At 38.6% G+C, this 26948-nt stretch overlaps 1 protein-coding gene across 1 annotated transcript in view; it reads right to left on the bottom strand.

Annotated features, from left to right (window-relative positions):
• LOC124792676 (potassium channel subfamily T member 2) overlaps positions 1 to 26948 on the bottom strand; it is a 691963-nt gene that overhangs the window by 146459 nt on the left and 518556 nt on the right. Inside the window, exons 14-15 of the mRNA XM_047257958.1 lie at positions 17860 to 18010; positions 120 to 176 (exon numbers count right to left, since the gene is read on the bottom strand). Coding sequence (XP_047113914.1) covers positions 120 to 176; positions 17860 to 18010 — 208 coding nt within the window. The remainder of the gene's footprint in view (positions 1 to 119; positions 177 to 17859; positions 18011 to 26948) is intronic.

Genomic DNA, 26948 nt, shown 5'->3' with positions numbered 1-26948 from the left:
AGCAAAATTATTTATGTACATCAGTCATGGTAACGTTTTTAGATATAGTAATAAGAAAAATCAAGTAATTTCTATTATCAGATTTTCATAACAAGTTGCAAATAATTCTCTACACTTACCGACAAGTTTCTCCAAGCCAAGAAGACTTAGTCATACAGCCATCTGTAGTCCCAGAACTGAGAAGACAGTAAATAAATTTGTGCACAAAACAAAGTCTGGGTACAGCAGAAAGAAAGTCATGCAAAAGTGCTCTTTAACAGTAGAAGTAAAGTAACTAGAAAAATACATATTTCAAACAGACAGGTGAAGCACAACAGAAGTATAGTAGTATATGAAGAAGGTAATTAGAATGATAATTACAAAAAGGACAGAAGATGTATTTAAAATCTTTTAAAGGAATAAAAAAGACAATGTCCATACACATACAATATATCTCAAAGCATAATTCAGTGTGTGTGTGTGTGTACACTGTAACAAAACACAAAAATTTGTAGACCTGCGGTGAAAGAAGATAGAGTTCCATGCATTGGAAGTACAAGTTTAGCTGTGCAAAGTTTTAGACATTCCATAAATTTAGTTTCTGAAACATTATATTTATGAAATACAGCTAAAATAGGACTGGAAGCTATCTGACAAATGCAAATGATGGTAATGAGGTGTTCAACCTATTATAGTGCAAACTCAAAATTTTTAACTGTTCAAGCTAAAAAATAAATAAAAAAAAATTTGATGATGATATTTTATGCAAAAGTTGTTTTTCATTCATCATGCATTCAACAGAGTTACCCTCACACATTCAACTCACTCACAATATTTGTCATCAAATTTGGAATTGGTTTGGACTATTATATAGTTCTCCAATCAAAGGACAAAATTTATTTACTGTAAAAGCGAAAGTAAGTTTTTTGATTGCATCCAAATACTGCACACAACTAAGAATTAATTATTGTTTGACTGCAGATAAATTAAGTATTATACAAAAAAGCTGAGAACGGCTGGAGACCAGTGTGCTGACCACATGCCCCTCCATATTTGCATCGAGTGATGCCTAACAGCTAAGGATGACACAGCAGCCAGTCAGTACCCCTGAGCTTTCAAGACCCGTTTGGACAGTGTTTGTGTTGACGGCAGAGGGAGTAGTGAAAAATATGCCTGCAAAACACATGGTGGCTGGTCAGTACCATTGGGCCTTCAAAAGGCCTGTTTTAACGGTGTTTGTGTTTATATATATATTAAAGCTGATGTAAGCCTTTAAGGTTAGTTTCAAGACCACAGTGCTTTACAAGGCATGGTCTGATTGGAGGAAGTATACCATTGCCTTCATCCAATCTTTGAACTGATTTACCCAATCCGTTAGGGAGACATAATAGATATAACATGAACTCAGAACCACAGTGTAACTTGGCATTTTTCATTCTAAAATGTAAAGCGATATGAAAATTGATACAATAAAAACAACAAATGAAAAATAGCCAGCTGCATGCTGCATTACAGTAAGTAACATATAGCAAAGGAAAGAAGATCAGGGTTTAATATCCTGTTGTTCACAAAATCAGAAGAGAGCACGAACTTAGTTTGGAACAATGTGGAGAATGAAACTTTTGGTGTCCTTTCTCAAAGGAATGATCCTGGCATTTGCCTTAAGTAACTTAGAGCAACCACAGAAAAAAGAAGTATAAATTGTTAGAAGGAAATTTGAATCCTCACTCCACATAAATGCCACTTCACCTGATATGATAAAAGGGAACAAACAGTAGAGGGGGTAGTGAAAAATATGCCTGCAAAATACAACTTCCAAATTCACCACTATCAAGCTTGTGTCAAACTGTGGAATACACGTACTGATGGAGATAAGTCAACTACAGAGGAAGCATAAATAATAGGAAAAAGGAAAGGGATAGAGGAACTAGGTCAAGAGAGAAAAGGGTTGTGGAAATCCAAGTGTTAATTTAAACTACACTGAAATAACAGTGCAGTAGTGATGCAATGAGACCATAGAAAAATAGAATGGGAAGAGATAAAGTACAATGTCAGCTGTCAATGTGAGTTAAGATCAATGGAATGAATGCTTACAGTTCATACCCGTAATGAACAGACACTCCAAGTATTTCGGTGTTAAAGTAAGTGGTATGTAGGATATGTAGTAGATAAACATATTCTGAGTGAGTGAGAAAGCAGATGTAGCAGAAAACAGGTTATCTTCCTACTGAAAAGGAACTGACAAATTTCTCTAAAACATGTGAAGGGGAAAGAAGTGACTGACATGAAGAGAACACTGAAAGTCATAGTGATCTTCATTTCATCTTTGTCTGAATACTGGAGGAAGTGTTGTGCATTATTTATGCTCCAAGATAAAATGTCAATACATGTAAGTGTTTTGACCCAGCCAGTATGTAAGTGAAAACTTAAAAGTGACCAGGAAAGAAAAAGTAGAGTTTCCTTCTATTCACAAAAAGCTTTCTTATAAAAGTTGCCATTGGTTGTTAGTCTTACAACATAACCTCAGAGAAATACATAATGTTTTACAGCAATATGACTTTGTGAAAATAGTCTAACCGGCTGCTTATAGATGCTGAAATTGGGAAGATTCTCAATGATCCATACAACTCTGATTCAAACGATTAACCTTATGCTGAAACAAGTTACTTCATCCCAAATGACCATGAATCTGAGTTTTGGGTATCTTCAGATTGAAGACAAGTAAGCAAAAATCTAGATCTGAACTACTTTCACTTTGGGGAAAAACCAATCAGGAAAAAGTGTGAAACATGCAAGGCGCATACCCAAGCTTCCGCTGAAAACATTATGCACCTTCCAGGATTGAAGGGTGTTCTTAAGGACACCAAACCTGTGAATATCTCACAAATCTGACATTTGTTTGTTTCTGGTACCATGATAAAATCTATAATTTCTTGTGTGAATGATTTAATGAAACTGCTCAAATCATCATCAAACAAAAGTAAATGCATGTGTAAACTTATAAATATAAATACTGGCAGAAGCAAACAGGCACCAAGTAAATTGGAGATTAGCTTTCAATAAAAAAGAAATGGCAGATGAATTCAACTACTACTTCAATAAAACTGTTGAAAGTCTCACAGATGACTTCAGTGAAATGATTGCATGGTGTTACTCGTCTCGAGACTCTGTCTGGGATTGGATGATATCTGCACTAACATGCTGTTCTTACCACTGACATCAGTAACAAACAGTAAAAATAATTAAAACCAAATTAACGAAAAAGTCATCCACAGGACCAGATACAATCCCGTGCCTCCTCACCCACATGTGCAAGCTTATTCATAAACCACCATTCAAATTGTAAATAGTAATAAATTCCTCAATCATGAATGACACATTTCCAAATGAACTCAAAGCTGTGAAAGTCACAGCAATACAAAAAAGGGAAGAAAAGAAAAGAAAATTATGGAAGCTGTAGTACAGGAATCCCTAGATGTTACTCTCAGTCTTCCTGATAAAAATCTATGAGCCACAGGCATTTTTATTCATTTCACAAAGGCATTTGACATGGTCAACGGCACCATGTTGCTGCAAAACATTTATTCCTATGGAATAAGAGAAACAATCCATGAGAGATTTAAAATTTATCTCAAAGACCAAAAACAAATGAATACATAAATGAGACAAGGCCTTCATGAACAGTCAGCTCTGCTCTTCATCCACACAAATTATAAAACATCGGGTTCCACAAAGCTCAGTCTTAGGTTCCTAATTGTTTTTGCTTTGCAGTAGATCTTCCATTAAGCTTGTTCTCCAACAGAATCTATTTTTTTTTTTTTTTAGTTGATTTTGCCATAATTCTCATATCTGGCAAAAAGAACTATTTCACACTGTGGTGAATCAAAATACAGTCCAACTATAGCTTAAATCAAATAAACTGCTCCATAATGAAAAGACTAAAGTCTCCCCGACCTTCCACACTACTAAGAAAAAACTCCACTGGTTCCCACATTATACCATGTTGCATATTGTTCAAACTGGCAAAGAAAACATGTAAACCAGTATCAAATTGAGTAAAGTATGTTTCCGGATTAGATCAATAAGAAATGTAGTGACTATCAGCACCATAACATCAACAAGCTATACTCTCTTTTATCCGATACCAATACTTAATTATAAAATTATATTTTGCGGTCAACAGTTAAAAGCAGTAAAGTTGTTTGAACTCCGAAAGAAAGCAGTCACAACAATACTGTTCGAACAGGCAAATGGAGAGTGCAAACCACTGTTAAAGAAACTGCGTATTACACTTTCTATGTTAATATATACTGGAACTACTATTTTACAAAGAACAACTTCAGCAAACTAGTCACAAATTCAGATTGATAAAATCATAATACAAGATCAATAAACTCACTTAGGTTGGTACTCCCCTCCACAAAACTATACTGCAGAGGTGTTAAATATACTGGAACAGAACTGTACAATCATCTCCTAACACCAATACAGAACATTAAAGAACTAAAGTATTTTAGAATAAATCTAAGTTGCCTAGAAAACAGAAAGCCACACACGATAAATGACTACAAAACTACTAAGTATCAGGATGGAAGTCTAGATCCACTTTGCAGCAATTACCTACTATCAAAATGACCCATAAGATGGTCAATAATAATAATTTTTACCACGATAAACATATCTCGGGTAAAAAGTGACAATATTCTGAGAAAATACATTATAGCCAAAGCTGCGAGCTCAGCAGACATGCTAGGAACAGCAGAAGTTTCTGTTTATATGCAGGATTTAGTTTAATTTCAGGCTCACATGCATAAATCCTAGTGCTTTTACAACATCTGAGCTGAATTTAGGGTGCAGTAAAATCAAGAAGCAGTATAGCAGCAGCATTTAAGATTGTGTCCAGTGACTGCTTGGCATAATATTATTACTTGTGGTATAGACAAACTTTGGTTAAAAGTGGATATGCACTGAGTCTTTTGTGTATGGATCCAGGGGAACTGGCCACAATCTGTAAACAGCTGGAAACTGTATTGGTCACAGTCAACATGCTTCAGGCTGCTGCCCTCGGATGAGTGGTGTTGGGGCACTTTTGCTGGTCAATACTTGCCTGATGGCGAACAGAAATCAGGGGTGTGGTTGCTTATCTCTGCACAGAAGACAAAAGTGGGAACTGGTCACATGTCACATAGACAAGTTTGAAGTATTGCTCACTGCTGAAAGTACGTCTGTGTTAGCACCATGATGCCTTGTCTGCTGGGACTGTGGCTGATCTTCCTAAAAGGTCTGGACAAGTGTGGAGGATGGGACTACTTATCATTTGGTCGTCTAACATTAGGCAAGTGATGGACCTCCTTGCATAATAGTGGGCACGTCAGGAAGGAAGTCTAGTGATTGCTTGCCAAGGATCACATCTGACATGGAGAAGGCTCAGCCAGCAGCCGCTGAGTGTACTGAGTGTGCCTGGCTGCAAATCTTGGCTCATATCAGCATGAATGACACCTGGAGTCAGAGGCCATACTCAGTTAGATATAGTGGGAATTATTGAAGTTCACTGGCAGGAGGAACAGGACATCTAGTCAGGTGAATTTAGGATCATAAATACAAAATCAAATAGGGATAATGCCGGAGTAGGTTTAATAATGAATAAGAAAATAGGAATGACTGTGAACAGCATAGTGAATGTATTGTTGTAGCCAAGTCAGGCATAATGCCAACAGCCACCACAATAGTACAAGTTTATATGCCAACTAATTCTGCAGATGGTCAAGGGATAGAAGAAATGTATCATGAGATAAAAGAAATTATTTACGTAGTTAAGAAAGATGAAAATTTAATTGTGATAGGGGCTGGAATTTGATAGTAGAAAAAGGAAGATAAGCAAAAATTATAGGTGAATATGGACTAGTGAGAGTAATGAAAGAGGAAGCTGACTGGTAGAATTTTGCTCAGAGCATAATTTAACCATAGCTAACACTTGGTTTCATAATCATGAAAGAAGGCTGTGTGCATGGAAGATACCTGAAAGGAGACCAGAAGGTTTTAGATTGACAGATTAAAAATCACAACACCAAGAAGGATTGTGCAAATTAACAAAAATTCTTAAGAATGTTCATACATCTGAAAGATGATGTTGATTCGAACTTCGCACCAGTCGCATGAGAGTAGTAAGTAGCAACACTATGAGGCTGCAAATCAGGTTTGCTTTAAATAAATACACACAGTAATGGTAATCTTGGAGACTGGATGTGGTAGGTTAGTGTTAGTCAAGAACGCCTTTCAGGTGACAAAGATGCCATTATCAACATCCAACTGAGTTTGAATGAGGTCATTATAGGGCTTTGAGAAGCTGGATGTTCCTTCTGCAATAATGCAGAAAGACTTGGCATAAATGGAGCCACTGTATTCGACTGCTGGCAGTAACTGTCATGAGAATAAACAGGTTGCAAGAAGACTGGGCTCTGGATGGCCATGTCGCACTACTATGAGGAAAGACCATCGTGTTTAGCATATGGCACATCATACTACACCTGCAGCAACAACATGAGCAGCATTTGGCACCACCATGACACAAGGAACAGTTACAAATCAGCTACTTCAAGGGCAGCTCTGAGCCAGATGCCCTGTAGCGTGCATTCGTGCATTTCGCTGACCCAAATCACCGCCATCTGAGACTTCAATGGTATCAAGTGGGATCTAACTGAAGAGCAGGGTAGAGGTCTGTTGCATTTCCTGATGAAAGCTGAATTCTGCCTCAGTGCCAGTGAAGGCTGTGTGCTGATTAGAAGAATTCCAGTTTAGGGCTGCAAACCAACCTCTCTGAATGCTAGGCTCACAGGACCATGGTTTGGAGTGTGTTTCTGTGTGACAACAGGGGCACTCTCACAGTTATCCCACACATCCTGACTGCAAAACTGTATGTCAGTCTGATAATTTGACCTGTTGTGCTGCCAGTCATGAACAACATTTCAGGGGCATTTTCATCAGGATAACACTCACCCATGCACTGCTGTTGCAACCTAACATGTTGTATAGTGTGTCAACATGTTGCCTTTGCCAACTCGATCACCAGATCTATCTTCAATCGGGTACATAAGGCTCATGATAGGATGATAACTCCGGCATCATCCACAAACAGCATTAATCATCCCTGTATTGCCCAAGCAACTGGCATAGAACTCTACCCCACAAACTGACATCTGGCACCTAGACAACACAATGTATGCATTTTTGCATTCAACATTCTAATGGTTACACCAGTTATTTGTGTACCAGCATTTCATATTTGCAGTGGGTTAATTTGCATGTACATTAACCTGTGATCTTGCAACATTAATCACTTAATTATTTTTTAGTGCTGCAATTGTTTACATCTGTGTATAATGGTGAGACAGAAATTTTGGAACCAGATAAATTGTAAGACATTTTCAAGGGCAGATGTAGACTCTGACCACAACTTTTTTGTTATGAATTGCAGATTAAAGCTAATTAAACGCAATATGTTAGGAAATAAAGAAAATGGGACCTCAATAAGTTGAATGAATCAAAGATTATTGGGAGTTTCGGAGAGAACATTAGGCAATGACTGACTAGAGCAGGGGAAAGAAATACAGTAGAAGATGAATGGGTAACTTTGAGAGGATCAAATAGGTAAAGAGACAAGGCCTTGAATAAATCCTTAAATCCTTGGATAACACAGCAGATACTGAATTTAACTGATGAAAGGAGAAAATATAAAGAAGCAGCAAATGAAGCAGACAAAAGGGAATTTGAATGTCCAAAAAAGGAGACTGACAGGAAGTGCAAAATGGCTAAGTAGGAATGACTAGAGGACTAATGTAAGGATTTAAAAGTATATTTCACTGGGGGAAAGACAGATACCACCTACAAGAAAATGGGGAAAAGGGAAGCAGCTGTATGAACATAAAGATCTCGGAAGGAAAACCAGTCCTAAGCAAAGAAGGGACAACTGAAAGGTGGAAGGGCTATATAGAGGGTCTATACACGGGAGATGAACATGAAAGCAATATTATAGAAATGGAAGGGGATGTAGATGAAGGCGAGATGGGAGATGGGAGATGTGAGAAGAATTTGACAGAGCTCTGACAGACCTGAAAGTTGAAACAAGGCCCTGGGAGTTGATGACATTCTCTCAGAACTACTGATAGCCTTTGGAGTGCCAGCTATGGCAAAAATCTTCCATCTGGTGTGCAAGACGTATGAGACAGGGTAAATACTCTCAGACTTCAAGAAGAATGCAGTCATTCCAATTGATAAGAAACAAAATGTTTACCAAACTATCAGTTTAATAAGTTCTGGTTGCAAAATACTAGCACGAATTCTTGACAGAAGAAAGAAAACTGGTGGAAGCTAACATTGGGGAAGGTCAGTTTGGATTACAGATAAACATAGGAACATGCAAGGCAACATTGAAAGGAAAAGCAAAGCTACATTTAAATCATTTGTGGACTTAGAGAAAACCAATCCCGGGAGCAAAAGGCTATTTACAACTCATACAGAAACCAGACGGCAGTTATAAGACTCAAAGAGCATGAAGTGGTAGAAGTACTACTGATATCATTCAATCTGCACACTGAAAAAGCAGTACAGGAAACCAAAGAAAAATTTGGAGTAGAAATTAAAATTCATGATGAAGAAATGAAAACCTTAAGTTCTGCCGATGTCATCGTAATTCTGTCGGAGACAGCAAAGGACTTGGAAGAGCAGTTGATCAGATTGGACAGTGTCTTGCAAGGACGATATAAGATGAACATCAAGAAAAGAAAAACACAGATCATGAAATCAGATGAATCAAATCAGGTGATGCTGAGGGAATTAGATTAAGAAATGAGACACTTAAAGAAGCAAAAGATGATTGCTGTTTTGGGTGCAAAATAACTGTTGATGTCCGAAGTAAAGAGGATATAAAATGTAGACTGATAATGGGAAGAAAAGCATTTCTGAAGAAGAGAAATTTGTTAACACTGAAGATATATTTAAGTGTTAGAAGCCTTTTCTAAAACGTATTTGTATAGTGTGTGTGTAAGTCAATATTCGTATAGGGTGAATGGAAGTCAAACAGGAGGAGTGTGAGGGGTAAAAATCACAGAGCGAGACCAAGGTAAAAAAACATAGAGGGAGACCGAGAGATGAATACAAAAGCGGATTCAGAAGGATGTAAGGAGCAGTAGTTATTCAGAGATGAAGAGGTTTGCACAAGATAGAGTGGCACGGAGGTCTGCATCAAACCAGTATTTGGACTGAAGGTCACAACAACAATCTCAGTTCCTAAAGGCAGCTGGTTTCTTGGTGAGGAAAGCTAACCTTGTGCACATAGAGGAAGCAGAGCTACCATTCTGCAACACTGTTCTCAGAATCAATCACGATCCTGTTGTTTGGGGCAAAGTGGCTGGCTTAAACCATAGGCTCAGGCTATTCTGCAGCAATCTTGGATGCAGATTTCTCAATGTCTGCTATAGGATAGAGAACTGTAGGATCTCCCCTCCCCTCCTTTCCTTGGTCAGGCACGCACTACAAACAGGAAGCAGCTCCTGGGTAGCGGAGTACATGTGGTTTGCACATATTTGTTTTTAAGATAGAGGAATCCCTCCACAGGCCTGATGAGAGATGTTCTGATTTCAGACAAGGAAGAATATTATCCCTCTTAGTCAAAGAGAGCAGCACTCATTATGGCAGACTGGAAGGAAAAAATGCTAATGTAGTATTAGTTAACTGCAGGAGTGTTTAAGGAAGTTCCTATAGCCACAAATTCTACATTTCAACTGGAATATATATCACAAAGATAAGGCTGAACACTGGTGGTGGAGGCATGCTTACAGCTGTAAAAATTATGATATTATCTGTTAAACTTAGTAGATTCCGAATGGTAAATAATTTGTTTTAAATTTGAATCAAACATAATCACTGAATGCTTTTATAGACCTCCTGTCTCAGCAGCAGTACTGGTGGAACATGTGAGGGGAAACTTGGAGAATGTTTTGCATACATTTCCTGGTCATCTTATTGTATTTGGTGAAGGTATCAACTTACCAGCTATAGACAGGGATATTCAAGTGATTAAAGTGGGTAATAGGGACAGGGAACCATGTGAAATCGTTCTAAATGCCTTATCTGAAAATTACCTTGAGCAGCTAATCAGAGAACTGACTCATGAAAATAATATACTAGATCTCCTAGCCACAAAAATGTTTGAATTATTTGACTCAGTATACAACAGGGAAGCTCTAATTGCGAGGCTTTAACAGCATCAGTAAATATGGTTGTAAACAGGAAAAGTAGGAAGACATTTCTGCTTAACAAGAGCAACAAGAAACAGATTTCAGATTACCTGAGCAGTCAACATGAAAAATTCATCTGCAGGACCAAAAACATTGAGTATCTATGGACAAAGTTCAGTAATTTTGTGCAATATGTCTTAGATAGGTATGTCCCAAGGAAAGCATTAGATACCTGTATCCAGGTTGACAGGATTTTCATTGACTTCCTGAAGGTATTGAATACAGTTCCACACTCTTGCCTAATGAGCTAAAAATGAGTGTGTAGAATACCTGATAAGTTTTGTGGCTGGATTAAGCAGTTTCTACAAAACAGAACACAGTATGTCATTCTCAATACAGACCCATCTTCAGACACAAAGTAACACTGGGTGCACTGCAAGGTAGTGTTACAGAGCCTTTGGTTTTCACAAGCGTAGACAAATGACCAAGTGGATAGCATTGGAAATTCCATGAGGCTTTTCATGGATGATGCTGTTGTATACAAAGAAGTAACAACACTAGAAAATGGTAGCAAAATGCAGGAAATTGTAGAACAGTCCCTGGAAGCAGCCACATCTGTAAGATATGTAGGAGTATGAATATGGAGTGGTTTAAAGTAGAACAACCATATAAAACTAATTATAGTTAACGCAGATGCCAAGCTGAGATTCATTAGAAGAGTCCTCATAAAGTGTAGTCAATCCAGAAAGGAGTTAGCTCAGGAAACCCTTGTTCAACCAATACTTGAATACTGCTCACAACTCTGCGATCCTTACCAAATGTGAATGGCAGAGGAAACAAAGAAGAGCAACATGTTTTGTTACAGGTTCATTTAGTATGCACAAAAGCATCATGGAGATGCTTAGCCAACTCCAGTGGCGGATGCTCCAAGAGAGGGTTCTACATCATGGTGTAGTTTATGGATAAAATTCTCAGAGCATACATTTCTAGAATGGTCAACCATTATATTGCTTCCTCCAATGTATACCTAGTAAAAAGATCATTAGGGTAAAATTAGAGAGATTTCAACACACATGGGGGTTTACAACCAATCATTCTTCCTGCAAATCATTCACAACTGGAAGAGGAAAGAGAGGGGAGTGATAGTGGTACACAAAGTACTCACCACTACAAATTGTACAGTTATTTGTGGAGTTTAGATGCAGACATAGAAATAAACCACAGAAAGCAACTAATGTGGCTTGGGAAAGATCTTTTTCACCAAAAAATTGGATGAAAAAATGCTGTGACTTCACTGGGACTTGTAAAAAATCATACATACATTTTTAGCTCAGGAAAACCAAAGAATGATCTAAAATGTGTGGTGCTTTTTTCTGTGGCCTATGTGCCCAATTTGTGTGTGAAAAATGCAAGTAATTTGATCTAGTCAGAAAGTAGGTGGTGATTATAACTAAGTTCCAGTTACAAAACACTGCAAAAACACTGCTCAGAATGACAAATTTGTGCAGAATATTATCAAAGAAGGGGGAAACATTATGGGAAAAAAAATAATGAAAATTTTACCACTAGATGGTGCTGTAAGTGGCAGAATATGCAAAATAAAAGATGTAGAGTACACAGCTGTTCCTCATTTGAATCTGAGATGCATGGCACGACTGCGCTGCTGGTAAAGCTCCTTTAACAAGAACAGTGACTGGGCACAAGTATCTCTGCAGAAGTTCCAGACAATCATTGGTGTAAAAAAAGGTGTTGGTCTCAAGTCTCCCTTTGGAGAAAAAATTACAAAATTTGAGAAGACAGGTTCTGTAAATGCAATGTGGCAGAGGGAGGAAAACAGTTGATCCAGCATCAATAGAAGATGTGGCCACAGCAATGCAGGTGTCAAGTGGTTGTGCACACACACAATACACAGGGAATTGCCTGAAACTTGGACATGCCTGTGGGGATGGTTCATAAAATTCTACTAAACATCCTGTATAGCTATCCATGCAAAATTATGAATTTCATGCTCACATGGAAATGGACAATGAATGGCCATGGAACATTCTGTGGACAGATGATGCACATTTCCATCTCCAATGACATGACAATACACAGAATTGTAGAAAATGGCCAATGGAAAATCCACTCAGCAATCAACTGATACCATTTCATTCTGCAAAGGTAACATTGCAGTGCAGGTTGGTGATTACCAATACTGTCACTGATATATGCTATGACAGTATTTTGTGCACCAACATCATTCCAGCCCTTCAACAGCACAGATAGGATAATTTTATTGCAAAATGGTGCTTCTCCCTACACTGCCAGCCAGTGAAGCAGCTGTGCAGAGGAATTTTGCAAGTGCTAGAGTTATCAGCTATCATTTCTCTACAGCCTGGCTGTCCAGATCACCTGATCATAATCTGTGTGATTTCTGGCTGTGGGGCTATATGAAAGATGCTGTGTTTAGTGCTCCAATTACAAATGTAGCTGAACTGAAGGCGTACACTGCACTATGCATTCTGAATGTGACCCCTGAGATACTTAGATCTGTTGTGAAATATGCTGTTCCTTGATTTCAACTTGTGGCAAAAAATGGTGGAAAGCATACTAAAAATGTCTATCACCAGTATCAGAAAGTTAAAACAAATTTCATTGTTGCTATTTGTGCATTTTTTGGCTCCAGAACTATTGAAAACTGGTTTTCCCCATGTGAATTGTGTGTCCTTGCCATGGTGGCTGGGCTTACCTAACTAACAGTACAAAATATATGACCAGGTGCACATCTACAACTGAGGAACATGTAAAAAAGTAAAAATGAGAGAGAGAAGAAGAGGAGAAGGAGGAAAAAAAATAAGAAAAAAAACAGTAAAAAAATTACCACTTCAGTTGCCTATAATTTCTTATTTATTGCACAACCAGTTTCAAAGTCTAAAGTTTCACGTTCAGGTGACACCAAATAATTACGGAAACATAAATGTGTGGTGGTCAGGCTGGTCAATAATGTAGGGGGGGGGGGTTCACATCCACATCACATTAATGTATGGGGAACATAGGACCAGCAACCACGGTACCTACCTTGACAGTGCTGCAGTTGCTGGTCCTATGCTCCCATGCATTTGTTTGATGTGGTTGTGATCTCAAATCATTGAATGGCCTAACCACCACACATTTTTGTTTCCATAATTATTTGGTGGCACCCGAAGATGAAGATTTAGGCCTTTAAACTTGTGGTGAAATAAATAAGAAGTTACTGGCAACTGAAGAAGACTTTTTTTTAAATTCTATTAAATAACAGTGCCACAATTGTTGAATGCAAAACTTGTGTGGTTATGCATGTTGCACATTATGGTCAGTTTAATACGCAACTTACACCACAGCCGTAATATTGTCATTCATCTGTTATTTGCAGCCAAACCCATTTACGCTGTGAAACTTATAGTGCCATCTGATGGGAAAATTATTGTTAGTTTTCTTGTTTATGGAACGCTTGTTTTCTCCTTCTTCAATAATATTCTGCTCAAATTAAATGTCAGTTTAGCAGCATTTCTTTTTTACAGTGTTTTAAAGGTGGAACCTTAATTATAATCACTCTGCATATTGCGTGTTTTTACTGTATTTCATGCAATAACTAATACACTATCTGTCAATTTCGCCTTGATTTTTTATCTGCTTGTTACTGTGACTTCAAAACACTGGTTAAGTATTTACTGATGAACTCAAAGATCTATCCATCTAAAAACACAGTTATAATAGAGGGAAACATTCCACGTAGGAAAAATATATCTAAAAACAAAGATGATGTGACTTACCAAATGAAAGTGCTGGCATGTCAACAGACACACAAACAAACACAAACATACACACAAAATTCAAGCTTTCGCAACAAACTGTTGAGGCAACAGTTTGTTGCGAAAGCTTGAATTTTGTGTGTATGTTTGTGTTTGTTTGTGTGTCTGTCGACCTGCCAGCACTTTCATTTGGTAAGTCACATCATCTTTGTTTTTAGATATAAAAACACAGTTACTTATATCACAGGTAATATGGGTGTTGAAGGGCCTAATAATAGGAAGTGTCTGGTAAGAGAATATTTTCTTTTCAAGAAAGATAAGAATTTAATATTCTATTGACAATGAGACCACTACAGGCAGAACATGAACTTAGATCTGCCACGAAATCATGGACCAGTCTCAAATCCTTTTAGAGTAATTCAAAGAAACTCTAAGACAGCTAAATGTGGGTTTCCAGATAGGGTTTTGAGCCTCACAAACCCCAAATGCAACTCCAGAGTCATAACAATTATGACACTTTGCACAGTATTTTGTTCCTTCATTCTGTATTTGCTTAAGTTTACTCCGTAAAGCCTGAGTCACAAATTTTGGATACTCTCAACAAAAAATTTTGTTCTTTAACTTAAAATGACTTTTATGAAGTGTAACATCCATAATATTTACACCATATACTGCACTGAAATATACAAATACTATAATGATGAATGTTATGTAAAACATTCATCAGAACAGATTTTTTCAACTTCGGGAGTCACATGTGGAAAAGATGACTGAGAATGCACTATTATTACTTAGGGTTTGGCTTAATGAACACTAATGATGGCAAATTTTAATGTAGCTACCAACTGTTTCCAATAACTCAGAGGAATGTGTAGATAGTTGTGTTGATGACTGCTAGTACATGCAATAATCCTTATTTCAAATCAAATTTCATGTAAGACATCATACATATAATTGCCAATTCTCCTCACTGTGATTGCTATTTATGAAATAATGTATGCTCTTCTATACTAATATTGAAGATGTTGCTGTATCACACCTACTACATTAAGTGATACAGAAAAGATGTATTTTTTAGCACCTATCACGAATAATGAATTATATTATTTGTGAGGTCCATCCATATACGGTGGAGAAGTAGATGTGCTTCTGAGCAGTAGTATAATAATTCTAGAAGTGATAAGTAAATGAATGTTTGTTCCTACTACAAGAGAATTTACTGTCATAAAAGCATATTTGATGTAACATACCGGTACTAATACTGTGTCACTATTTATTTATTACCCCTTAATTCAGCAATGAAAATTACTGAAAGGCTTGCAACAGGCACAATAAGCACAATAAAGGATTAACTCTAACAGGAAACTTTGTGTTCCTGAAAAGCAGTACTTAATCAGTCTTGGTATTACATTACTGGAAACAAAGAGAAACTGAAGTTATTAGATGAGGGGGAAAGTTGTGACACTAAACAGAAGAAGATGACAAATACGGAGAAGCAATAGCAGGAAGAAGGAGAAAATAAATACAGCAACAAAACTGATGGATTTCTTTGTCGACTAACTGGATTTCAAAATGTACTATCTAACGTACAAATTGTTTTCACAAAAAAATCAAAGTTCTAAAAATCAATAGTGGCAATAGCAACTATTAATTTAGTGACCAAGCTGGATGTGCAAATGGATGTGTAACACCAAGCATCACTGGTGAAGACAAGGGTGCCTATGGCAGGAATGTGGCCAATATTGCAGACCTATCACAAGCTTCCATTTTGGGTAGGTGCTATTATCCACCTCACCTCTACATGTGGAATTTATGATGCCATGACTGTTTACTGTGTGTGGATTCTATGAATCTTCTGATTTCCATCACACATAGATTATATGGAATTTTAAATACAAAATATGCATTGTCTAAGTTGTGACTGAACTTTATTCTACTACTCTAGAATGACGTAATTATGATTTCTGTTTGAGGCACTCATGAATATATCATCAAGAACTGCTACTGTTTGGTTCATAGACTAACTAACAATTTTTGTTGTTGTTACCAAAGTTATTTAATGTTCAATAAACATTGTGGCCTGAAGTGAGGGTCGCAACAGTTAAAATACAGGTCAGTTGTTTTTCAAAAATCTTAATTGATTACTGAAATATAGGTTTGAATGTCAGCTAAACATTTTGCATGGTTTCAAGATAGCTAGTCTACACCAACAATGAAAAATAGTTTTATACGAAGTTCTAATTCTTCATGTCAATAAGAAAGAGCATCTAGTAGAGAATGTTTACAGTTGACAGATTATTAAATCTATTATATCCACCACCAATGACAAAGTGTGCTTGCTACAACCAAACATGCAATTCACTGTTGAAGTAGAAGAATAATAAAAATACGTAAGCACTTCTACTAACAGGGGAGAAATTGCTGTGATTAGTTTTTTTTAATGGAGTGTAACTATTATAGTTAACATAAGTATTTACTCAAGCAAAATGAAATTTGTGTGTAAATATAAATGAGTGTGGTCATGGAATTATTCATGAAACTTCTTCATAATCACGCAAATTTTCTATATAATAAAAATTGGATCTCAAAATGGTTGGCATCTCGCTGACAGATGTCTCAAACAGCATATAGAGGAAATACTGACTACAAAAAAGCATTCTACAAATTTTTCATTTTCTTTCCTACCAAAAGGAATTAGTGAAAATGAAGATTTCTTCTCTTATACTGTTGCTGTATTCATCAAGCAAAGGTATTACTTCAATATCTTACCACTTCTTGATGAACGTGAGGAAACCACATCAGGTCCATTATGTACCCACCTATTCTCCGTCTGATTCAGATACTGCATCACTGAGTCTTATGGTATAATTGCTTAAATCATACTATATGGTATTTATGTTGTTTCCCAATGACACTTGCATATCAAATGTATTTTTCTTTCTTTCAGTCTCTTTTATAACAGCATTTCTCGCAAAGTAAAAGAAGTATTGCTAGTGGAACTACAGAGAGAAGACTCCAAAAGCTGGGTATTCTGAATGAAATTCAGAGACAGGAGTTAATGGGAGGAGAGGAAGTAGGACTTTCTTGTCCAGTTCATAATACATCCCAATCTCTCCCCTGCCATTCTCTTTCCTAAACCCCTTTTGGCCATCTCATTTCCTTTTCTATTCAGCCAGAAAGAAAATTTGATGCAGACATCATAAGATTATGAAAAATATTGAACTCTGCAATACATTCACAAATGTAGTAATTTTTCACTAATGGCCGTCTTTTGAAGAATGTGTTATTGGCCATTTTTGTCAGTATATCATTCTCAAGCAGGCAATAACTTTCTGGTGGTGCATTGTATACGTTCCCATTATGGATATCTTTTAAAAACATACCACATGTTTTGAGTACCAGCAGACTAAACATTGAAACAAACAATTTAATTTTGATTTTGTTATGTTTCTTGTTACACAGGGTAGTCTGCTGGTCGTCACCTTGTTTTTAAATGATCCCTATAAACCATGTTGGGAACATATATATAGTGCAGTAATGTATAACAGTTGCCTAATTGAGAGAAATGTAACACTCAAAATTTGCCAATAATGTGTTTTCCAATTCAGGTAGAACCACTAACAGAAAAGACTCCTTTTAAACAGTATGCAATTAACCACCTCATTTATATCCTATTACCAGCCAGTTAATTATATGAGGAATATATGCTAATAGATCAGATAAAAAGAGAGGTCCAGTTTTCTTGTATGTAGTGCTCACTTACTAAAATGGTTTACAATTATTTCATTTCAGTGAACAATGTTATAAACTTTTGCAGATACAAGCCATGCAACAAAGAAATGAAACACCATTAGGGATAAGGAGTGACTTACGCAATTTTTTCACTTGGCGATCTCCATGGGACATCGTCATCTAACTCATCATCACTTTCATCACCTGCATCATCCTGTGGTTCTACAGCAATGTTGAGAGAGGAACTAGTGAACATGTCAGGAACTGGCAATATACTTGGACGGCGGCTACCTGTAACAAAGAAAAGGGGGCAGGTTGGTGGCAGTGCCTTATAAATAAAGCATTTGTTACAAAATAAGGTAATGATGAAGTTAAGCTTGCTGATAATACAGTAAATTACTGTAGTTGTGGGAAAGACAGTGGAAATGCAAGAAATATTTCTAAACTGGACAGACTGATAAGTGACAACAGTACTCTTCCTTGTCAGATCTCTGTTGGTAAGAAATGAGATAGAACCCCAAATGTGGCATCTGATTAACTGAAAACTACTTTCCTACTAATTTCATCAAGCTTTATGTTTTCACTCATAATAAAAAATTATGATCTGTTCTACTAAAGAGCAAAATGAATATCATAAAATGACATAACTTTACAAATCGTTGACTCCATGTCAGTATGCTGTTCAAAAACATATTACGTCAACTTGGAGCAACTAACCAAAAGAGAGATGATGTCACCAATCCATGAGCAATGTAAGTTGTGCACATACATGTACAATTTTGACTCGTGAGATATGGACACTTGAAATATTTCCTCTGATTTTGTCTTTATATGTGACAAAAACACTTCTAAGACACACATTTTCTGTTTCACTGTGTGTGGCTACAACAGCCTAAGAAGTATCTTATACGCTTCATTGTACACTCATTTATGTATTTGTGACAAAAGTTTGGTATTAATTTTAAAAAGAAAATGTATTTTGTATTCACGAACTATTATAAATCCTTGAATATGATTTCACTTAGGATCTGTGGAAGGGAGATTAGCATATCTGTTCTTTTGTTAGTACGAATTATGTAATTTTGTTTTTATAACATGTTCCATGCAGTGCCAACACCTCAAAGAAAATGGTTTGCTTGTATATGCTCTGTTTGGATGATGTTTTATGTTTTCCATTATTAGGAAGTGTATGTGTATACACAGCAACATTGCTGTGCATCTATGAACACACTGCTCTGTTCTGCGCAGTTCTGCAGTTCAGTTCTGGTTTGTGCAGTTCTGTGCTGCACATTTGCATGTGGCATTGTGCAGCACAGCACATCCAGCATGGATGCAGCTTCACAATGAATGGGAGAGTGTACTTTATGAACCAATACCAACCCCCCCCCCCTTCCCCCAAAATGGTTAGTAGTATAGCCGAGTGGAGGTTGAAGAGATGGCTACGATGTCAGGCAGGCAGCGGAAGTTTGAGATAGGGTTGCAGGTTAGTGAAGGTACAAAGAGAAGCACTTGTCAAAATGCTTTATTTTCCACTTGTACATCACCACTGCATTGGTGCAGGGTAGTGACCACACCACTGCTCCATGGGAAGAAGACCAGGTGCCTGGTGAGTTGTCAGCTAGCATCCAGCCAGCTGGCTCCAATATGTGCGACCAGCTTTGCCAACGTGAGCCCTGTTGGGTGAGTCACATCACAAACACCAGGTATCAGTGGTGGATGTAGACGAATCTTGCTATAGTAGCCAACTCTGTGGTGAATGACTGTGTCCCATCAGCCATTGGTGCACAGTGCAGAAGTGTGTCCACCACAGTGACAGAGACCGAGTGAGGTGGCACACTGGACTCGCATTCGGGAGGACGACGGCTCAGTCCCTCGTCTGGCCATCCTGATTTAGGTTTTCTGTGATTTCCCTAAATCGCTCCAGGCAAATGCCGGGATGGCTCCTTTGAAAGGGCACGGCCTACTTCCTTCCCCGTCATTCCCTAATCCGATGAGACCGATGACCTCGCTGTTTGGTCTCTTCCCCCCCAAATAACCCAACCCAACCCCACAGTGACAGAAGACGACTACTGTACATAGAGCAGGAGTCCAGCTTTGGCCAGAGGGAGCCTGGAAGGCCTTTTGCATTGTGGTACTGGAGTGCAGACTTAGTGCAGGTAGGCAGACTATGACAGACTTGAATTAGTATCTGCTGTCAGCTTCTCCATGTTGTCCCCTTGCCCGGCGTAACCCACGTGTCCTGGAAGGACTGCTGGGCTATGAATCAAACTGCTACAAAAATTACAGCTATTTATACAAGGTATTAGTGAATGTAGTGGAGATGTTGAGTTGCAGACAGGCACATCAAAAAGATTGCTACACAAAGTAAGCTTTTGAACACAAGGCCTTCTTCTGAAGTAGACAATAAATACATACATTCACACAGACTCAACTTAAACACCACAGTAAATTTCACGATACTGTTGTTATTCAATCTTGGATTTTCCATTGTTTGATGCTGTATCATGTTATGCCAATGAGCCACATTTAGTCATGCACTTGGTAACACCACCCAAACCAACTGGTGGAAAAATCCCTTTGCCCAGACTGCAAGAACTGTGCATTACTTCTGCGATGTCAGGTTTCACTGCGTGAGCCTGGCCCATCTCATAGTATTTCAACATCTCAATTGTTATAACTGAAATGGCAACACCCTGTATCCACCAGCAACCAGCAACTGCTGCAATACTCCTGCATACTCTCACTGATTTGCCCACAAATGGTAACAGAACTACACCGTCTACCTCCAGGGGAAGATGTGGTGTCCTTGGTCTCATTGAATACCAGTCTGCAACAGCATATCACATGTACAGCACAAGTTTCCATTATAAGAGTGTCTGGAAGCCCAACCCACAAGATTCAGAGACTACATTTCATATACAATCCTTACTTGCTAGGTTTAATCTTATGCTACTAAGATGTTTATTAATACCCTCCTTAACAGACTACTAGTCTTTTTGGAATGCACATTACATCATGTCTTCATACTTCTACATCCTGTCAGTCATGAACCCTTGGCATCTTTCTTTGCAGATGCTGATGGCTCGTCTCGCAGCCTCATATCGTCTTAAACCCAAGGGAACACATTTATCATCAACATTCACACTACAATAATCTAAATTCACATTTCATGCTATAGGGACCCCATTTACCAGTACCTGTACCATTGGTGGAAGGGATTGATGGGTGGTTCTGTGCATCAGATAGATGAAGGCTATGCACAGCAGAGTTAGATCCACAATGGTTCTAGGAATCACAATGCTCAAGGCTACAGTGACTCATCATTGCTCTCCCCTAAATTGCTTAACATGCTGCATCAACGAACTGTTACACTTAAATCTGCTCTTCTTGCATGGCTATTAACTGGTTCTGGGACTGGATCAGGTCCAGTTTCAAAGTATCATTCAGGATGGTTAGAGTCTGCTTTGACAGTACTTCTAATGATTTGTCAGGCTAGTACACATGTGACTCCATCATGCTCAACTGGGTAATTCCTGTAATCATGGCTGCCTTCCCATTAATTAATAACACATTACCTCTCAGCTCCAGCCACCTTGCTTCTGTGAGCCTTCCATGCTCATAGCAGCTCACCCCTACTACCACATTACTGTACACTGAATAAATCTAGTGTAACCATGTTTGCTGGAAATAAGGTTGGGTTACAGAATGCACCTTAAATGATCCTGTCCTCCTGCTCTGTCCATGAACAGCTGCACCAGCATGCTCTCTCACCAGTTTGAATCACCTGGGCTGACACATTGTAATCTTATCATCTCTGTCTGACAATACTTCAGTTTCTCTTTCTTCATCACCCTCTTCAGAGATCAACAACACACCACCTGCCCTCACTCATACAAACTTCCCTACGGCTTCCCATTTCACTGGAGAAGGGTGCATGGTGTAACATTTGAATTGTGCATGCTTCCACACTACTGGGAACCTAACCAGTATGTACAACCTTGCTCAGTTTCCACCTCTACTGATACCATATGGTACTAAAGCGTACACTCTGCCATACTTAGCACTGCTATGAATCTCAACTCTGATGGTAATCCCCCCTGTAGTTTATGCAGCCCAGACAAGTATTGCTCTGGTGCTGTTAGGACAGGACTCAGCTGCTCTTGAAATACATGATGAACAGCTTCCTGTTACCAGAATGAGATTTTCACTCTGCAGTGGAGTGTGCACTTATATGAAACTTCCTGGCAGATTAAAACTGTGTGCCGGACCAAGACTCGAACTCGGGACCCTTGCCTTTCACGGGCAAGTTCTCTACCACCTGAGCTACCCAAGCACGACTCGTGCCCCATCCTCACAGCTTTACTTCTGCCAGTATCTCATCTCCTACCTTCCAAACTTTACAGAAGCTCTCCTGCGAACCCTGCAGAACTAGCACTCCTGAAAGAAAGGATATTGCAGAGACATGGCTTAGCCACAGCCTGAGGGATGTTTCCAGAATGAGATTTTCACTCTGCAGCGGAGTGTGCACTGATATGAAACTTCCTGGCAGATTAAAACTGTGTGCCGGACTGAGACTCAAACTCGGGACCCTTGCCTTTCGCAGGCAAATGCTCTACCAACTGAGCTACCCAAGCAGGACTCACGCCCCATCCTCACAGCTTTACTTCTGCCAGTATCTCGTCTCCTACCTTCCAAACTTTACAGACGCTCTCCTGCGAACCCTGTTAGCTCGCCATTACCACTTGTGCATACCAATTACTGTCTACTAACAACTGTATCAGACTTGTTATAGTCACACTTGCATTCTTCTCATCCTTGTCCTCGGTGTACAGCAATCTGAGGACAGAAGGCTGTTGCCACTAGTTAGCACCTATATACAAAGAAATTGTAAAGAACCCTTACTCTAACACAAAAAATTATTCCCTTACCCTCAGTACATTATACCATAACACCTTACACATAATACCCTAAATAATCATCAATAAACACAATAAAAAAAAAACCTCTGTCATTTCCTTGACCTTATTGCATGTGGCACCTCCCACACAGGTCCATTCACATTCTCATGTCTACTTCTCTGCTAGTTCCTCTTCATGCCTTTCTCTGGCTCTACTCTTACTATGCCTTGGATTGACTGCAAAGCACCTCAGAATCATCACATGGATCAACATGCACCACTGTCAATCTTGCCAGCAACTGTAGCCTAATGGTGACTACATCTACAGACTTATAAACATTAATGTGAAAGACTGCAGCGAGGAACATTGCATTTAAGTAGCATGATGCTATTAAACATATGATATGTCAATGACTTATGCAGGGTGTAAGTGCAGATATTTTTATATGTGGTACCTTAATATGTATGCAAATCAGTGTGCTGGTTGTTTTTTCACTGTGTCAAACAGCCTCACTAGAAACATATAATAAACTTTACAATTTGATATTTTCTGCACTGCCGTAACTGCACCACCAAGTGGACTACAACTGTCAGTACAGAATAACCATTTTGTGTCCACATGTCCACACTTCAACATCCAAGTTTGTGCTCAGGAGAAAATATAAATTAATGCCCTGCTCTTGCCACATGTTCTTGGAAGTACTGCTCAACCCAAAAACATACAACCTGTAATAGCTGTACTTATTAGTTTGCAAATGACATAAATACTGATGTAATGTTGTTCAGTACATTGTTCTCAGTCACTAACAGGAATATCTACACTTATACACATTACACCCAGTGTGTATGTGAATTAGCATTCAAGACTATTTGGTTCTGTCTACAAGATTACTATCAATCATACATAACTCAGTGCCACAGAAGAAGCTACAGAATTTACAGTTATGTATCATTCAAGTATTACACGTATAGTATAAATAAACTGATTAATGTGCTACCTTTTTTTGTAGACATCTGCTTGTATTTACCTCAATATTGGTGCAACAATTTGGGCCTTTGATTATAAACAACCATGACAAATGAGAGATATGTGCCCCAGTCAGTACGGTGTGAATTCACACAGTAGCTTAACATCATTCTGACTGTAAGGTGCAACCATTCCATTTCTACCATTTGACTGTGGGTGGAGTGGGCTATGCACCCATTCCGTTCTACCATTTGACTCTGGGTAGAGAATGACAGTTCTGTTTCTCCTCATGTAACAAGCAACATCATTCCTTTATCATGTCTAACATAAAATTTGTCTACTGATCTGTAACAATTACCTCCTGCACCCAACTGCTGATCACTGCCTATGCGGATGTAGCTGCTTTCTGGATTGACACAGATATCATCTCCACACAACAAGAAAAGTGATCTATTATCGTCAAAACAGAATGGTTCCTGCTGGAGTTCAGTTAAATAATAGTTTAACACATCCTCCCCAATGTAGATGTAGGTATAGAATAATTTTGGATGGTTTCTGCACTTCTGGCAGTCTCTGTAGTGGTATTTGTTTATGACTCAAGTTCGTACACTGTACACACAATTTTTTCAGATATCACTCCACATCTTCCTTCCATCAACATCCCTCAGTTACTCTTAACCTGCACCCTCTGTGACCTTGATCATGTGCCTCCCTGGATGGCACCACTACCCATGGACCTAACCTAGTTACCTTACACAACAGACTGCTATACATACTGAACTGCAGCTGTGCTTTGTATAGCTTGCAATTTCTGTGAGTTTTCTGCACTGCTTGTCATTCAGCAAGGCCATGACCCAGTACTCATATTACTCCTACTTTTCAGCTCAAAACTTCCACATTTCTGTGTTTCTTCCCTGGTTTGAGCATAACTTCACAGTCAAATTCATCGAGTCTTTACGCCCATCAACTGGGTCTTTCAATCATTAATTACCATTTTAGACTGGCATGCTCAGTGACTTTGTTAAATTTTTTCCCACGAAGGTAACACTGAAAATGTGTGACTAAGCATCTCTTTCTCTGTGGTTCAATAGTTTTCCCTGCTATATTAAGCTGTCTTGATGTGAAAGCCACAGAATGTCCCTTGCTATTGAAACCTTGACACAGGATATCCCCCCCCCCCCCCCCCCCCCCAAAAGCATATAAACTCCTTCTGAAAAATCTAGAAAACTTAATCTGGTTTTGACACTGAAACTTTTCTGAACTCTTCAAACACATCATGACACTCTCCATGTACATGAATTTTTCCCCTTTTCTCAACAACTGCATGAGTGGCTGAGGTATCAACAAATCCATTCACAAACTTCATACAATAATTCGAAAGCCCTATAAAGCCACATGCAAATGTGCAGCACAGAACTGCACAAACCAGAACTGAACTGCAGAACTGCGCAGAACAGAGCAGTGTGTTCATAGATGCACAGCAATGTTGCTGTGTATACACATACACTTCCTAATAATGGAAAACATAAAACATCATCCAAACAGAGACTTGGAAAATTTTCTACTGCTCGTACCAGTTTCAGATCCATTCTCACCCCATTCTTGCTGATTAAATGGCCTAGGTAACCCACTTCTTCTGAAGCAAAATGACACTTTTCCATTCTTAACATCAGGTTTGCAGCCTGCAACCTTTTAAATATTTTTTTCAGTCATGGCCTATATTCCTCCTTGTCTTTTGACAATACAATTATATTGTCTGCATCCACTAGACACTGGCAAGGCTTCAATCCCTTCAATATTCTGTCCTACAATTTCTGAATCATTGCAGGAGTATTCTTCAACACATAGGGTTCCTCCAAAGCTGATAATGGCCCCAAAAACCAAAAATACTGTCTTCATTAGGTCCCCTCTAACTGATGGTATTGACTTCTTAAATCCATGGTAAAGAAGTACAGAGTCTACCTCAACTAATTCATGGTCTCTGTGTTGCTGGGTATGGGTATTCATCTGTTACAGTCTTACTATTAAGGTCATCATAAAAAATGCAGAATATGTACTTCTTAGAAACTTCTATAGAATTCTTAGGTGTGACCACAATGTCTGTACCCATGGACTCCTGCTCTGTTCTAATATCCCATCAACCAGCTGCTGGTTGATAAACTTCTCCATAACTGGTTGCAAATATTGAGATATCTAATACGGTTCCCAGCACGCTGGTGCTTCATTGTAAGTCAGAATCTGGTGTTATGTATTGGGCATCAATGGCAATGGACCCAAAGGAAAAAACAAATCTGCAAACTCTAACAACTCCATCTACTCCCTTTTAATGCTCCACCTTTTTACATAATGTAGGCATAGAGAGGGCCTGTGGGTGCCCTTGGTTTACACCTACAGTGCACCAATGTGTAATGTGCAATGTCCAAACTTACTACTTTGTCAGCTTCACCTCTTCAGTGCCAAAATTATGTAAATTCATGATGGGTACCACCTTCCTGTCGTCTCTCTTCTGTATGTAAACAGTACTCATTTTAATAAAGCAACTCACTGAATCCAACACAGTGGCTCAATTATGAACAACATATCACAAGTTAAGTCTGACTCTACACTGACCCACAGTGACTTTCTGGTGCCACTTGGCACACAGTCGTATGAATGAAGCCTTAGTGTACCTGCACCTTGTTTAACCAGATTGCCCAATATGATACACACACCTTGGTACAGATTTACACTGGAGGCAGCTTCCTCTAGCTGGAATATTTTCCCACTAAGTTTCACCACACACTGCTGAAGGTCAATTTTGGCATGATATTGATGCAAAACAGGACAGAGTAGCATGGAGAGCTGCATCAAACCAGTCTCAGGACTGAAGACCACAACAACAACAACATTGATGCAAAAAGTCCAACTCCAGGATCATGTTGTAACCCTCACTTACATGAGGCACTACCTCCACACATTGATAAAACTGAACTGCCTCCACTTTAAAATCTATCTCCACTGACCCTAACGGCCTTACATCATTATATTCCATCCCAAGCAACCTGTAGCATAGTGGGTTCCATCGGAACTGACCCACTAGGTCTTTACTGGCTACCACCACATGCTACCCTATATTCAGCAAAAAACATACTTCTTGCCCCTTACAACACGTACTATTGCACATTCTGCCTCTGCAGACATACTTGTTACATCTAACACTGATGGGAATGCCTTTTGGTGGACTTCAGGTTCCCTCTTGCATTTAACAGCTATTTACTTCCTCCCTGTCCGTGCCTATTACTGTTCCCATAATTCTGTTGCTGATACATGTTACCTGTACCCCAATCATGTTGGCAGCATTGCCTCTCCAGTACCATGTTTCCACT

This window comes from Schistocerca piceifrons, chromosome 1 (assembly GCF_021461385.2).
Source record: "Schistocerca piceifrons isolate TAMUIC-IGC-003096 chromosome 1, iqSchPice1.1, whole genome shotgun sequence".
NCBI classification, from domain to species: domain Eukaryota; kingdom Metazoa; phylum Arthropoda; class Insecta; order Orthoptera; family Acrididae; genus Schistocerca; species Schistocerca piceifrons.
Note: the sequence above shows the minus strand (reverse complement) of the source record. Positions and strands in the feature narration are given on the sequence as shown.